This window comes from Urocitellus parryii, chromosome 1, assembly GCF_045843805.1.
Source record: "Urocitellus parryii isolate mUroPar1 chromosome 1, mUroPar1.hap1, whole genome shotgun sequence".
In the NCBI taxonomy this organism is placed as follows: domain Eukaryota; kingdom Metazoa; phylum Chordata; class Mammalia; order Rodentia; family Sciuridae; genus Urocitellus; species Urocitellus parryii.
The window spans coordinates 87,628,088-87,645,901 of NC_135531.1; the positions used below are offsets into that span (position 1 = coordinate 87,628,088).

At 37.6% G+C, this 17,814-nt stretch overlaps 1 protein-coding gene across 2 annotated transcripts in view; it reads right to left on the reverse strand.

Annotated features, from left to right (window-relative positions):
- Nucleotides 1–17,814, reverse strand: part of Efna5 (ephrin A5) — a 269,600-nt gene that overhangs the window by 40,429 nt on the left and 211,357 nt on the right. For both annotated transcript variants that reach the window (XM_026391308.2, XM_026391307.2), the window contains exon 2: nt 4,361–4,653. In XM_026391308.2, the coding sequence (XP_026247093.1) occupies nt 4,361–4,653 (293 nt within the window). The remainder of the gene's footprint in view (nt 1–4,360; nt 4,654–17,814) is intronic.

Sequence of the window (17,814 nt, forward strand, 5' to 3'; positions counted from 1 at the left end):
CTAAGAATCTACTACATACCAAGAGATATCATACCCAGTATGGAGTGACAACAGCTACGAACAGTTGACCATTATTAGACAAAGTCGGGGTGATGAGCACCTCAGGGCAAACAGAGGAGAAGAGTATACAGAATAATAAAGGAGGTGTTAATTTCATACAAGGAAGTCAGAACAACCTTTAATGAAGATACTTTTAACACAACTCTAAAGAACATGAGAGGAAGGGGGGGGGCGGTAAATGCCAGGAGAAATGAGAACCTCAGCCAAAGGGACAATAAAGCACCAAGATGCTGATGCTGGTCAGGAATGTGAAGCAGGAAAGAGGGCAGGATGGATGGATCAGAGAGAATAAGGCAGTGAGTGGTGGAAGAGAAAATCAGAGAGGCTGATGGTGGGGGGAGAAAGGAGCACAGACAAAGAGGACCCTGCTGGCCAAGTGAGAGACTGTACTTTTATTCTGGTGAGGTGGGAAGTTGCTGGAAAGCTTTGACAGAGCAGTGACACAAGCAGAAGGAAACACATAGGAGTTTGCTAGATTAGTGGAGACCACAGGTGATGGGGGCCTGGACAGGTGGCAGGGAAACAACTAGTTCAACCATTCGAATACACCTCTCCAGTGTGCATTTGAATTTCCCTTTAATTGGTATTTATTGACACCAACTAAGTAAGGCACTGGAGTGGGCCACTTCACACATGTTATCTCTTACTCCAAAGCTACAAGCCTCTAGAAAAAATGTTATGAGATTATGATATTAAAGAGCCAAGAGATTTCTGAAATCATCAATTGTAACCAAATGCTTTTAAGATGCAGAATTAGAGCTCCAGAGAGATTAACTGATTTTACCCAAGATTATCCAGCAACTTAGAGGAAGAAAGGGACTCAGTTTTCTTTACTTAACAAGAGGGTACATTCAAAATCAGTATTTCTATGTACTTAAAAAGATAACTTATATTGCCTGTGTTTAAAACATTTCTCTTAATCCTTTCTGATTTAAAAATAAGGGCAGAATATATTCTTCCAAACATACCCATATTGGGTTAATATTTATGTGAAGCATTTCTAAAATGAGTACTTTTGAAATTCCTAAAATGAGTATTTTTGAAGACTCTAAAATTACTCTTCTTTAGGAAGTCTATTACCTTAGTCAGTTGACAGGTAGTTCTACCAATTTATCACTGATAGAAAGCCACCGACTTTTTGTAAAAACTTTAGTATGCCAACCTCTTACCCAAGTTACTCCTGCCAATGAGAAACAGTATTTGTCAGATTCAGGAATGACCCTAGTCTGCTTTGTAATTATGAGTGGTTATAACTATTTAATGTGCTGTCTGTTCTAAAGGGAAGGAAAACAGTGTAGATATATTTGGGGTTGCAGAAAGGATATAGACTGTGAAGGATGTTTGATTTTAAAGGTAAGTTGGTAACCTCCTATGAGATGTTTTTACTACTAAATCGTTAATTTTAGAAAACACAAAGAAATTAGGAAATAATTCTGGCTGAAGATATAGAAGAACATAATAAGAATTTTCTGATTTGTGTCCTTTCTAGGTTTAGGTAATCCCAATGAAACACTCACCTTGCCCTCCCGCAAACCTGGGTCTGTATCTGTGTTCTGATACTCTACCTCACAACAAGGTAAGCCTCCCTCTAGCCTCTAATGCAGGTCAGATAATAGGGTATGGGGTCTCTTTCCCTCTTTCTTTTGTCTTGGAGAATTTGGAAGAGATGCTTAGGCCATGAGGAGTTGAAACATACTCCTGTCTCGGTAAGAACATTTTATAAACTGATGGGTGGAGGCCAAGCTTGCTCCTGAGATGGGCCATGAAGCCTCTTCTATGGTGGTGTGAGAAAGGCCATTTCCCAACCATCTTGTTCATTCCACACACACTAAGACAGAGGAAAATTCAGCCGAGGGCCAATTCTCCCCTAAGAATCCTTTAGTTTAATTATGACCACAGTACATTAAATGTCTGGAGGATGTCCATGTTAGCTCTGCCCCTACTGCTGTTGGTGGTGAAAGGGAGGAAACCCTTTTATTACTGAAAAGACAGGGAAGGATGCTTTTGTGGGTCAAAAACATGGTTGGAAATTCAATTTAATTGAACACCAGGCTACTGTGCTTCTTGTAAATGAACGTCGTTTTGCTGCTAATTTTGTGCTATTTTACCTTTCATTAAAAAAGTAATTCAAGTTAAACTCAGCTGAACAGCAAAAAGCTCTTGATATTTTGAAGCATTTTGGAACAATTACTTTGACGGGAACCCTTGACAGTTAAATGACTCTGTTAAATGAATGTTATAGAAGACACATAATGATTTTTAGTGAAATATTGAATTTAACCACAAATGAGGAAAAACCAGTCATAAGCACTATGGGTGTATTTGAATAATAACATCTTGCTTATGAACCTCAATGGATTCTATAATTTTTAATAATCTTGCAATCGACCAGTTAGCTGGTGGGTATGTTTCCATCTTGGTGCTCTCTATTCATTTTTGGTTTATGCTTTTGTTGTTGTCTTTTAATCTAAGAAGCCAATAAGAAAATTTCAAAACTGGCAATAATTTCTTCTTCCATTAGTATAGTATTTTGCAGTTAGGTAATTAATGAGATGCTATCCCATAATTGAAGATCTCCTCTTCTCTTTTTCTTGTTTGCTGAATGAGATTCTTTTACAAAGTAAGAAATCAGCAAAAGTCAAGAGCAGGCTGTGCCTGAGAACGTGTGAATTCACCGTATGCCAGTATTTCCTGCATCTGTGGAACTCAATATTCTTATTCTTATTTTATGGATCGAATGTGAGATAGTATCAAGGCTTTTACATGTTTTCTCATGACTAACAACTGAAAAATGTACTGAAATAATAAAACTGGTACTGTTCAATTTCCTTTTCAAATTCACTTGCATTATAAGTGAGAGAACCCATATGATGATGAAATCTGACTGATTGTAAAATTCCGTTTTGAGGAGAAGAGGAGCGAGAAATTTCAGTAGATGTAAAACTACCAGGGTGGGGATGTTTGAACTGAGAAATGACTCAGAAAAGCAGGAATGTTCTTTATCTTGTTTGTATGGGGTGAAAAGCTGAGGCTAAGCATACTGAGTGGTATTACTGGCATCTCTGCACACTGGGTGCAGCTGTACTTTCTGATCCTTCCAAGCAAGTGAGGCACAACTTCCCCCAAGTTCTTGCTGCTTCCTGCATTTATCTTCATGTAGTAATTGTCTATTTATACTCTATTTACATGTCTATTCCCCACTAGAAGGTTACACCCTAAAAGGAGACAATGTCTCTTGATCTTGCACCCCCAGCATTTCTGAGCCACCATAAGCTGTTCAATTAATCTACTTACGAACAAATACTCCTTTATCTATTTCAGTTAACACTGAAATTACATGGAAATGGCTAGTCTAAATATTTGATATTGGCCAAAGGTAAGTCCAGGTACACAGCCAGCTACCTAAATGTGTATTACCTACACTTTTGCTGTTCAATGTGTGGTCCATAGGCCAGCAGCATCAGCACCACCTGGGAGCTTTATACCTACGGAATCTCAGGCTCTGCCTCAGACCCAGGTCAGAATATGCATTGCTACAAGAGCCCCAGATGATTCTGTGCACAGTGAAGTTTGAGGAACATTTATCAATAATATATAATAGTCTGTTGCATGAAGAAGTGATGTGTAAATAATGGAGAAGAAACAAGGCCATGGCATTGAGATTAATGCAGAAGTCTGCTGAGGAAGTGGTAGAGCTCTCTCAGGACAGTCACTTAATGTTCACAGGTGAGAAACTCACTCATACCAGTTCCCTGGGAACCCTTACTTGATACTTCTTCACACTTTTTCCTGCTTAAAGACACAGCTGCTCTTAATAATTGTCTCTTCTCCTTGGTGCAAACAGAGTATTTATCGTCAGCATGCTGACATTTGCAGGAGTTTTGGCTTTCTCCATGAAAACTGTGGATGATTGAAAGGATATTGCTGACACCTGAATAAGAAATGCAATGACTCCAAGCTATGTAAATTTAATTATTTGCCTTAATTTTTTTTTCAGGAATCTCTTTTCTTTTCCTGAGCTTTGGAGAAGTCCTGGCCATTTTCATTTAAAAGAAATACAAGTCAGCAGAGGTTCACTGAACAGGCTGACACGCAATTTCATAGGGGAAGAGGCGCTGTGTCTTTAATCTAATTTGTGCTCTCAATTCCCTGCTAACGTATCTAGGGATCATGATGTATGCATTTACAAGGAGACATCTGTAATGCAGAGTCCAGCTCTGCAATTCTCTGCAACATGGGTAAAAAATTAGTCTGGATTCTTGCAGCCACCCTACAACATGATAAATCTCTATATACTCACAGATGTAGAAATATTCTCGGCCTGGCCTGAATTCAAATCCTAGAGAAAAGGGAGTGAAGAGCTGGAATTTTTCAGAGAACTTCAGTGGTCCATTTGGAGAGTGAGGCCGGTTACATTCCCATCTCTTGAAGCCTTTGGAAGTGTGGTCGCAGGCACTGTACCCATCAAAGTTGACCATGTAGAGGACATAGCGCTCAGTCTTATCTTCTGGGACGGAGTCCTCATAGTGAGGGCAGAAAACATCCAGGTAGTCATTAATACAGACATCAATGTGGTAGTCACCCCTCTGGAATCTGTTGGAAGAAGAAGAAAATGAAGAAATAATTCATGGTGGAAGGGGTTTCTGGTGTAAATTAGTGGTTGCACTCTTTAATAATTCTAGAACTAAAGGATTTAGTCTAATAAGCTCTTAATGAACACTATTATGATTTTGGAAATGGTTTGAAATATTGCAGTTCTAAATCCAAGCAACAATAAGCCATTTACAGAGGAATTCCACTAAGTTTCTTTCAAAATACCCTAAAAAAGAAGTGCCTCACTTTTATTCTAATTATTACATTAAACATCATTCTTTCAAAAATGAATTTTGATTTGTTGTTCTCCATTTATTCTTAAAATCATACACATTGAAGAAAAGTTTTCATACATTTAAGATAGTTTCACAATAAATATTTCTGAATATATAAACAAGCAAATTAAAGAACAATAAATTACTGAATTGTTTCAATTATAAATGAGGTCATTTCGATTCCCTATGCAAATGTAGAGAATTAGTGCTATTAAACTGCTAGAATTAGAATCATAAAATGTAAAAGTTAAAAAATTCCTGAAGCAATATCTTCATTTTAGAGGAAAATAAAAACATAAGGCATAAACATGAAGCAGAGAATATTTGAGTTAGACCTACAGAATGAAAACTCTGGATCCTAGTTCAGTATTCTTAGTTCTGCTTAGGTCACCAACTCATTTTATCTCATCACTCTTTTGATGCCATGTTCTTTTCCATTATTAAGAAAATTGAAACCATCTACATCAAATGACTTTTCCCCTGTTTCTTTCGATTTTATAAGTCACATTCTAGGGTTGGACTTATAAGCTGTGAAAGTCACAGGCCAGGTGACAATAACAAAACCATGGCAAATTCATCCTAAAACACTCAAAATGCATGTGCACACATACATACACACACCATAAGTGTTGAAAATACCACATTTTTTTGCTTTAATTCTTACAAATATTTGCTTATTTAATATCTTTCCCTATAAGTTAAAAATATTTTACAGGACCCAGTGATGTATAAAACAGGAATCGTGATGGACACAACTTTCTCAGTCTGAAATTGTGGTGAAAAAGCCTATTAGACTCCTTTGTTTTTAGCAAGTGAGGAAATTCTTCCCTGAGCCCTTGGAAAGGTTCATCATAAAACGCTGTTACTGCTGAAATATGACACTCATAAAGCCATATAATCTTCAAGTCGGACAGTCTCAGCATGAACACTTTCCAATGATGGTGAGCTTCTGTATTCCATTTTTGGACATCTCTAAATGTTAGAAAGTCTCTTCTTATATTGAGCATAAATCTGCTTCTGTGTAATTTCTACCCAGTGATCCTACTTCTGCTGCCTGGAATTACAGCGAACAAATCTAATTCCTCTTCCACAAGGTAGTCCATAAAACATTTGGAGATGTCAGCTATGTCTCTCTATATCCTCGTTTCACCAGACACGAAAATCCTGATTCCTTTGGTTATCTCTGGTGTAGTTCCCAAACTCCTTTCTAGTTTGTTGACCCTCTCAGGCCCTCCAGTTTCCCAATGTGTTCTCTTAAAATGTAGGACCTAAACACAACAAGGCCCTCTGAGCGCTTGGGACCAATGTTCACCTCAGTAGAAATACACCACTCTTGTTCTGGATGCTAAATATTTACCACAAAGCTGCAATTCCCTTCCGAGAGACACTGTTGTGAAATAATGGAGGCACCACTCATTTTGAGTGAGTCGACATAGAATTAAGGACCGGATCTGCTGTTGGTTGAATGGAAGAGTCATACATCATCCTGAGCCTCAGTTTCCTTATAGATAAGTTAGATAACAATGAGAAGGTTCTTGCCAGCCTCGCATGGCTGCTTCAAGTCACAGCCCAGAAAACTAATAAAAAGCAAATGTGTGTTGATTGATAACATGAGAAATAAGGAAAGATTATCAGGATCTTCACTTTTCAGTTAGAGGATTCCAAAACAACTATATATATATATATATATAAAACTAAAATACTCAAGTATTTATTTCTTTATATTTACAGTGATCATGGGTTCACTTTTTCTTTATTACTAATAGACAATGAATGATTTGTCAAGATGCAAGGGAAGACTGTGTTGCCTTTAAAAGATTTTTGAACATCAAGGTAACATCACTGCCAAAGTACAAAGAAAAGACACTGCAATGTTCAGATGAAAGGGTGCTGGGATGTGAATCATCAGCACTCAGAGTAGCCTGGCAGTTTTGGAGGACAGCCAGACGAGAACGACAGCAGAAGGCAATGCCCAGATGCACTTTATATTATTATATTATTATTACAGATTTTAAAGACATTCAAGGGGGAAGTTTTTTTTCTTTCCCCAAGTGTCACTCATTTTAGCTTCGACTAGCATTTGGCACTGCTCAAAAGTGAAAATAAAAATTAAAACTGCCATTACCCAGACGCTTTCTGTTATTCTTTTATTCTATAATTTCTTTAGTCTATAATTCCTTTATTCCACAAGTTAAAAACATTGGCACTGTTTTTTTTTTTGACAACTCAATTTTAACTCCTTATTCCAACTTTTATCACTATCAATGTTGCTAAAATTTTTATAAAGCAAACTGTGGGACCGAAGGGCCACTCTAGGTTGGATTGACCAGTAATCCCTTCCAGTGACATTTTACTTTGTGTGAAAGGTTAACTAAATTACTGTGGTGTTATTTTAGACCTGTAATTCACCCTAGCGATTATTATTTCTGACCCTCTATCCAACGACAAAGAAACGATGATGATTTATCATGGAATCAATTTACATTTCTGTTTCAGATCTTTAATTTGCATAAATTAGTTTACTAATGCAAATTTCAAAGAATGGACAATAAAGGTCTAAAAACAATGACAAGCTGGAGCTCATAAAAGGCATCTGTACAACATACTTAAGTATAATCCAAAGACAAGTTTGGGATTAGATATTCTAATACTATAACAAATGGCCTTCTTCAGGTACAAAGTGGTGCTGCACCATTCTTTCCTGACCTTCTTTGAAGGGCATAGAAGCATGACTAACATTACTGAGTGCTTATTATGTTACATTCTTTATTTCAATTTAATCTTTACCACTGTCCCACCGAAAACACACTATTACTACATTTATTTAAAGATGAGGAAACTGAGATCAAGAGGTCAATGTTACACAACTAGCAAAATAGTGGAGGCAGAATACAGACCAAAGCAGTCTGACCTCAGAAATAAAGCTCCTGTCTATTCCATTTGGTGAAAGATTAAACTCTAATGTCAAGTTCTGAGGTCTACTCTGTATTCCTCCAAAGGGACAATTCTCATTCTCAGTGAGGTTTTAGTTCTGTTTACAGATTCAACAAATATTTGCTGTATCCAGGATCTATATGTGCTTTACATATGTTATCCAAAATCCTCAAAACAACCCTAATGGGTTATTATCCTTAGTCTCATTTTACCAGTGATAAAATGTCATTGAGAGAGGATGTTATCTTCTCATTTCAATATTTTTCACAGTGAATAACTCAGAACAAAGTTAAAATCTGAACTCAGTCCTTAGAGATTCTAAGGCATATTCCTAATCACAATGTGCTCCTAACCATGATGGCTCTAGAGATCCACCAGTTGTAGAAATTCCCCTTGTAAGATGGAGCCCTCAAGAGTATATGGGTGCCATCAGGTTACCTTAGGTTTATGCTGATCTTTCAGGACAACCCAGACACAAGGTGAACCAGCCGTACTCTCTTCCCCACCAGGTTGGAGTGCCAAAAGCTACAGGGTGCCCCAACATGTAGAATGAGCTCAGATGACAAAGTTAGCTTCTGAGTCAAGCATTCACACCATTTCAGTCTTTCAGAGAATAAAGTGTTGTTGGGCTCAGCAGCCATTCACATAAAGAGATTTTTTTTTCATCAGGAAACAGCTTTCATAAGCTTTAGCTCATGTTAAAAGACTAAATTCACATCTAGAAAAAAATGATTCTGCATGCCAGTATTTACCAATGCCATGGATAGCACAGACACTGCTATTACACATTTGTAAATCTCTTGGATATTTTCTTGTAAATGTCTACTCTCTCCTCCTTTTCCTTAATTTCATCTATTGTGTCTGTGCTTCTCTACCTCTGTGAGATTGCAGTGTGTGTGTGTGTGTGTGTGTGTGTGTGTGTGTGTATATATATATATATATATATATATATATATATATATAATCTAGCTGTTCAGCAATAAGGCAACAATAATTGCAATACACTCTACTAAATTAACACATTGGTTCACAATGTAAAATTTGCACTGTTGCCACACTTAGAAAAGTGACTGTGTTTCAGTCAAACAATTACTGCCCTGACTGTTCTCACAATGCATAAGTCTCAAGAGCCAGGAAACATCTTGCCTGCACAGAATGTAGTCCCTGTTCCTCACTGGACTGCATGGCTGCTCAGGTCAATGGTCCAAACAACATAATATTATATATATTATGTATGGCAAGAATACATTTTACACATTTATCAAAATTTTGCAGTGACTGGTTGAGAATGTCAATGATATTATAAAAGGATCATTTTGCTTAATTAAGAAGAGGAAAATTCAGCCTGGTAACTAGTCTTTTGTAATCATCTTAAATGCCAAAAATGAGTCATGCACTTCACAGTAATTCTTGATCATCCAGAGGCCACCTGAAAGACTAGATAAAAAGCACATTTTAAAAAATATATTTTTAATTTTTTATATATAATAGTGGGATTCATCATTACATATTTGTATATACACATGAGCATAGTTTCATTCCCCAGTATATTTTAGGGACTACTGATGGCAAAAGTAACAATTTAAGCTGGGATTGGAACTGAAAAGTGAATTTGTGTCAGTGTTTGCCTGATGACTTTCCATCATATTGCTAAATACAATTTTGATTATCAATTTAAAGCCACTGTTAATACCTCTCCCTTTAATTAACCTGTATGATGGAGGTGAATCATGACTTGAATGTCAGAATCAAATGAAATAAAGGCAACAAGAAATGACAAATTGTCTTTTCAGTTAGTTATCAACAGTGTGCCCCAACTTCCTTCTGAGATAAGAACCAAATCATCATTTTATGACATTAGTTAGCCTGAATCAAAGAGACTTTGTCCTCCTATTTTATTTTCAACCTTGGGTCCCTGAAAAAAAAAAAGGAACATCTAGTTCTTGAATGGTCTAGGTCTGTCATCAGCCCTAAGTAGAAGTTCTGAACTTCCTCATACTGTCCTTGGTTCCTCTTTGGTAGGAAAAATAGAAATCACCTAGCTTTCTTTCTCAATGACTCTTTTTTTAATGGCATTGACCTTACTTCCTCCTCTCCCACATGCTCCTGTGTTGTGGGTATTGACAGCTGGGGAGGATGAACAGAAGGACACAGGAGCCTGCCTGAGCTCAGTCCACAGAGGAGCAGCATCATAAGCCTCTTCTGAGTTCATCTTTAGCCACTTTCTCCTGAGGTTTCACCTCTCATTCCATTCTCATTTACTAAAACCAAAGTACTTTTCATTTTTTGTGTCTGGAAAAGGAAGGGTAATGACGTGTATTTAAATGTTTTAAATTGGCCTTTAGCATATGTTGCTGGCAGAGCAAAGAACCTGCTTCCAAGGAAATATGTACTGAGGTATTTTATCAAGCAGCTCCTGAGTGAAGTTTCCTCCCTCCATAAATATAGAAACAATATTACTGAAAGGAGACAGTGTTAATAGAAGTTAGGAAGCTGTGAGGCACTTTTATCCCCCTTCATGTAATATTTTAAACGATTCAATAATGAAAACGTTATTACTCACCAACTTCAGAGTTGATTATTACATTTTAAATGTATTTTAATCTGTCAAAGAGGTGATTGTTTTAATATTCCTATTTGAAGAGAATTCCAATGTCATTTCTTTAATTACAAGGCAACCTAATGTATTACATTCTGAAATTGAAATGTAAAAGAAGGATATGATTTATGGTCAAAGATTAAGCAAATTTATCAGCTTAGGTTTCCTCCCAAATTTTAAACTAAATCTAGATTTAATAAATCTTGGCAGTGCTGTCTTTCAATTCTACTGTTATTGATTTAAAGGCTAATTTCAGAATAAGAAGTCTCTTTTTAACCACAAGAATTTCTTATTTGTCCAGAAAGGTCTTAACAGGCCCTATAACTGACAAGGGGATTTGGTTTATAAACATGTGTTTGTAAGATGGGCAGGACAGCAGCCTCTGTTGCAGAGCACACTTCTTCTTGTCTCCTTCTGTTCTTCCTTTCAGCACAGAATGCAAACCTTATGGCTCTCCTATCCTAAATCTGAAGATGCTCTTTTTGTTTTTCTGCAGAGGTTAAAGCATGAAATACAAATAGTAAACCTAACTTGGGGTAGAAAAATAGTATTCACATCACTCAGGACTGAACAAATATTTGTTTTGCTCTTTTTAAATTTTCTTCCCTCTCATGGGCTGAAACATGCCTGTCTTTGATATATGTTGGTAATCAACTTTCACTTTCCACTCTGAAAGACGAAGAAGCATGGACAATTTCACTATGAGCAGCCCAGTTGTTGAAGGTAGAGGAGATAGTACATGAAGAGCAAGACACATAATCTCAGTCAGTCCAATCCAACTCTTCTGGGCTCTAGAATATACCAATAACAACTAATGTTCCTACAGAAATGATGATTTAAAAACAAAAACAAAACCAAAATTCCCTCCCCCACCCCCAAAAAATAACTGCTTAAGGTGGCATTTCAGAGATGTGTCCTGCTTATTCTTTTGCAGCTGAAATGCAATACGCTATACCATATATTTTTCCATCCAATGAAGCGTAAGATACTGACAAAACATTTTGCAATCCAAATCTGGGTGTTCAGTTTATCTATTAATGAAAATTTCAACAGAGTTCTTATCCTCACATATGTTGGTAATTATAAATTCTACAGTATGAGAGTTTTGCCTTGAATTCAGGAACTGTTGGTAATAAGACATAATTTTCTTGGCCAGAATTCATTAGTACTTTAATACACTAACCTATCTGTCACTTTCTCTGTGTGTGTGTGTGTGTGTGTGTGTGTGTGCGCGCGCGCGCGCGTGTGTGAATTATGCGTGTGAACTTTCAAAGTGGTTTTAAAATTCCACAATTAATACTAATCACCCATATCAAATAAATGAATAATAGTCTCAAATAGCTTGTGCTATTGCTTTTCTAGTACAAGTTACATCAGTTTGACTGAGTTTAAGAAAATTTATTTCACAGGATAACACCTGTTTCAAATACAAGTCCCACAAAATGTCCTCTCATCCAGTGTTTTAACTCATTTGGAGTTTGTTTTATTAGTTTGACAGAAGACTTCCCAAGGAAACAAAGCATTAAATTGGCAGAGCCTAAACAAGACTTTCCTTCAGGAAGGGACTGGGAGATTTGGGTGACAGTCTAATTGCTTCTAAGCCCCCAAAGAGGCCTGGGGCAGCGAGTGAGAGTGTGTCAACATCAACAGCCAAGTCAGCCAAAGAATTAAGCAGGCAGAGTTCTCACAGACCCAGTGCATCGCAGGGCACTCCAAATAGGTTTCAAATGGGGATTTGAAACAAAATAAAGAATTAACGTCTGGCAATCAGTATAGTCCTAACAGAAGTGGTTCCCACAATGCAAAACAGGCTCCTTCACCACTTCAGCTAGTCTGGAGATCCCAGAAAAAGATACACATGATACTGATACCCTAAGTTATCTAGAGTTTTCCATCCCCTCAAGCACATGGCACAGAATACCTGCCACATAAATAGATCCAGCAAAAGCAGATGCAGAAAATCGTGGAACAGGTTATCCAGCTACTGTTCCTAAGAGAACAGGATTGAACAAACTGATTCTGTTCAGGGGATGTGGGAGTCAAACAAACAAATAAGCCACCTGCCAGAATGCTCACTTCCATGTAGCCCTTTTGCCTCCTGGAGGGATGAAGTTACTCAGAAGAATTTCAGGCCATTCTTAGTTTCAAAAATAATAACAAAAGAGAAATAACAAATCTTCACTTTATTAGCCAACTCAAGAAGTAGTTTTTGGAAAATAATGATTTAAAAGTTCTTAAGTACATGGTGTGCCAACAATGAAATAAATATTTTTTAAGCACTAACAATAACTTATTGGAATCATTACTAAGTCTCAGATTTGGCCTTGATTTTCCAATAATTGTGATAACCAAGACCTATAGGGTAAGGAATTAATTTCTATTATTTTTTAAAAAGAAAATATGACAAGACAAAAGAAAGTAAATAGATATCGTTTATGTTTTTTAAAAAATGTTTGACTTTCTCTAGGCAAGGGGAAATATAGATTTTTGGTAATACTAGGAAATAATAAGACTAATAGTAATATTTCATCCAAAGCATGAGGATGTAAAGCAGAATGTTGCTGCTTCTATGCAGGTTGGCAGTAAAAACTAGTTACTTTCTTTTGGACCCTTGTAAGCAGCTGGATGCAAACCTGGGATTAGGAATGAGAGTATGAGATAGAGAAAAGAGATCTGGAGTAACTACCCATTAGACACCATTCTATAAAAAGTATTGAATTCATTCCACCTAAATATGTAGATTTAGAAGAAAACTTGGACTGGCATGCAGATCTCTTTTTCATATATCAATCTCCTTGAAGAAAGTGCTGGTTTTTACTTGTCTCACAATCCTCAGCACTTAACACAATATCTGCACCTAGTAGTGATTTAATAGATGTCCAAAGAAGGGAAATTGTAGGTGAAGGATCTTAGGCACAAGGCTTAACAACAGGAAAACTGTGCAAAGTGTCCAATAAACTTCGGTAGTCAGGGGCCCAGTATTAATTCTTGAGAGGAGTTAAATAACATGATAAACAAAGGTCAAGATCAGGAAACAAAATAATGGAAGACTGCAAAAAGGAAAATGATAATCAGGACTGTTGTTCAAGCAATGCTAGAAAATTATGCCTAGCCGAGTAGACAACTTAAGCACCTAAGGCAGAATGAAAGTTTCTCTCTTGTCATTAAGTCCTCTATTCAATTACCATTTATCGGGGTAATTAAACACTGAAAAGTGATGCCAGGCTAATTGTTAGATTATGATAATTACATGTCTTTGCTATGCTACAGCTGATCAAAATAAGATGTGGTCTCGTGCACTTAGCTAAAGCTGCTCTGTAATCGTCAGAATTTCGTAGAGCGCTAGGCCATTTATTACTAATTCATTACAAATCAGGCAGAGAGGCTTATTATTTGTAATGCTCCTTTTTCCCCCACACAGTCTCCTGGAACAAGACTCCCAAAAGGTTAAGCACAGACTGCTGCCTCTCATTGGCCCATTTCCATCCCAATTACACAGCCGAGCAGCATTAGGTGCCTCTATTTGAGAGGGTTCATCAGACGGCTTCACAAAATCCTGCAACCGCCTATCACATTGGCAGGAACACCCAAGACTCTCTTTCAGTCTCTGCCAACCACTGTTCTGCTCTGAGTTGTGTCCCGGCAACCGTGAGTTGGCAATCCAGAGATCTTTGGGTTCGGAGGCTCCCTTCTGCTCAGGTCAGGCCCAGACCAGGCTGGGATATGCCCAGGGGTTTGCTCCCATTAGCAGACTTTCTGTGGAATACAGACTGTACTCCTCCCTCCAGACATCCAGTCTCTGTTCCTCCAGTCAAGGTCAGGAGAAGAAACCGACTTTCTCAGGAACCAGCCAGCATCACTGCAAAGCTACCAAGAGCAATTCCAATCTTTGTAGAGAAAGAGTAGAATGACTCCATTGTCCTTGAGCTCCACAAGGCCAGAGTCCCTGACATATATGAAGGCTAGAAACCTTTCCTTCCATCTCTCTGCTACATACTCCATGACACTATTAGTGGGTAGGAAGGTAAACAGGTAAATAACATTCTTCTTTTTGTTTTATCCTGGGACTTCTTAAGCTCTCCTCTGTAACCATCATAACACATTCAGGAAACACAGAGCATCAGATCAAAAGCTGAATAAGTTTACTACAAAGTTCATGTCACAGTGTATGCTCTATTTTTTTCCTCCTAGTATTTACGCAGTACCATAGACTGAATGTTTGTGTTCCTCCCTCCAATTCCCATTCTGAAGCCCAACTCCCTGTATGATTATATTTAGAGATAGGCTCTTTAAAAGAGGGCATAAGGAAAGAACCCTGATCCAATAGCATTAGTGTCCTTTTAAGGAGAGATGCCAGACAGCTGCTCTCTGCATGTTGTGCAAGGACCCAGTGAGAAGGTGGGCATTTGCAAGCCAGGAGGAGAGCCCTCACCAGGCACCAGCTTCTGGTAAATCTGATCTGTAACTTTTAGCTTCCAGAACTTTGAGAAAATAAATTTCTGTTATTTAAGCCCACCAGCCTATGGTAGTTTGTTATGGCAGCCTGAGCAGGCTAATATTGGCAGTTTAAAATTAAATTAATGGTATTGTTGGTGGGGGGTTCAATTACAATACTGCCAGTGACTTTATAGATATAAAAAAAAATCAATGAAAAACAACTAAGTGAAAATGGCCAGAAAGGAAGAAAAAAAGAGGGAAAGGGGAAAAAAAGCAGAGCCAAGTCACTCACTAGTATCTGCCATGGGAGACGCTATCCATTTGCTGTTCTGAGCAAATGGCTGGTCTAAGGGGAGAAGACACATTATTTTCCTAAGTAGGGGTAGTTTCACCTCTGAAATTAACTCATGGCACTGCAAAAACGATTGTATTATCACCTGGCAACTGTGTTATCTCACTGTTTCAGCAAGGCTTTCGCCCAGAGATAGAATGAAGGGTGTTAGAGAAAAGTCACATACTCCATTTTACCCTTCCTTGACCCTGGAAATTAAAACAGAATATGCCACCACCCTTAAAAAAATCATAGAAAGTGTGTTCTAGGAACAAAACAAACCACAGGATACCTTTGTTAACACCAGAATATTTGAAACTGCCATTTTATGCACACATTTACTGGTGGCCTGTGGCTTAAGACTGGGGAGCTAGGGAGCTGAGAACTGCAGTTCATCACATAAAAATGGTTTTGCACTACTTAGTATTATTATTTCCTCCCCACACTCATTAAAAGGATATTCATTCATACAGCTGGATCCTCTATTTACTTTTATAGCCTGGACCACAGAAAGATATATGCAAGAATAATGCAATCATAAAAAATAAGAAACTAATTGCTCTGTCCCAAGGAAACATAGGGGGAGAAAGAAATAAATGATTCACCATTTATTTCTTAGAAATAAATCTAAGCACTTTAGGGGATTCTCAAGTGCTATAATATCTCTACCTACTTAAATGCTTGTCTGTCTCAATGACAGAGAATATGGTTGTTGTTTTTCTCCTTCTGCTTTCGTCTTAATAAACTCTACTTTCAAAATGTCTACCTTGAAAAGAACTATAGTTCAAAGCAAATGCACATGACCTGCCTCTTGAACTTTCAGAATTTTTGGTATTGCTTCAAGATCTGAATGAGCCACTTGTGTGGACCGTGAGGTTTCAGAGGGATGGTTAATGCCAAGCACAAACATGATGAAATAAGAGAGTGATAATGGGCACTCCATGCCGGGTGACAAGTCAGCACTGTGAGCTTTGAGAAGACAGGGTCACAACTGGCTTTCTTCAACACTCAGCAGTACAATCCCAGATCCCAAAGTTTCATGATGTGCACATTAACATTTTATTGCTATTCAAACTGTTCTTTCTGTTCAGAGAGAAAAAGAGAACGTGAGCTATTACTGGTCACAAACTCAGCATTGATGAGCTGGGGTCAAAAAAACAACAAAGGGGTTTATGAAACCTGTGGGAGATATTAAATCAGTCTGGGATTTAGCACAGATTCCATGCTAAATCTATATCCAATGTGAGGAAAAACGTGGCTGTGTCTCATTGCTCAATATATTTACAGAAAAGGGCAATTTCACTTGTTGATGTTTTAATTCAACATCTGGGTACCTACCTTGTGGATGCCAAATATTTAATTAAAGTCATAACACATTTTGTATGCTAAAAGGAACTTGCACATTTTGTCCATTCCACAAATATATAAAGCATGCCTTTCAACCCTATCTCTGGGGAGTAATGCATGGGCAAACAGGGAACACACCTGGGTATACTCTCAGATTTTCTAACTTGGATATTTATAACTGAGAAGAGGTCACAATAGGTAAGACCAAAGAGCAGCCATCCAAGGATTAAAGAATCCAGTCATTAACTTAAAGATCTAAGTCAAGGTCACTAGAAGTGCTGGTTTCTTTGGTTTTATAAATCTGACTGGGGAAAGTAACATGTGGCACTCACTGGCCAGGTGGATAGCCTAAAAACACAGTCTACGTGGCTGATGAAGAGGAGCACCCACTGTTGGGGCTATGGAGCTTGCTCTGAAGCATGCACTGATATCCAAGGCTGCAGGAAGGGAAGAAGGTGCTCTACCTGCAGAAACACCTTTTCTTCTGTTGATGAAGGCGTCTAGAGTTGTTTGCCACCATATAATTGGAACATGATCTGTAACTTAAAATATACCTCCACTTAGGGCTTTGAATTCTAAGTTACAAATTATTCCAACACACTAAAGGAAGTGAACAGAAAATTAGGAGTTATAGAAAGTGGCTTTTTTCGTTTGTTTTCTTTTAGTGTAAATATGAGTTTCTGGCATAAAAGCTGAAGAAATATACTTACATATGCATAGAACTTCCCGGTAGAGCATTAAATTTAGTTTTGTTTATTTTTAAAATGAGGGTGGTGGCTTTGAGATATAATAAATATCTCTAACTATGTCAGAGATGTTTGGAAATATATGGCAACATGAAATACTGCTATTCTTTGACAATTAGGACTTTTACAAATTCATATCACACATGAGGAAATTGTGTTGGTTCTAATGACTAGAGAAATTTATAAGACAACTCAAAATTCAACACGTCACTCCTGCTTTTCTTAATGGTAAATTGCAACCCAGCATCTTTGAGCATTAACTGATTAAAAATGGAATTCTCAGCGCTATATTTATAGCTCAGTGTTTATGTATGCTATCAAATCTATGGATTCCTCTAACATGCAACTTTCAAATATTCAGTTTCACTGAACAGTTACAACTAAGTTACTAGCCTCAAGAGAAACAAAATTCTAACTCAACACTTCTTTAAAACACCAGGTTATTAGCCTTTGTATTTCCAGACACTACCCATGTTTATTAGTCCTAACCTA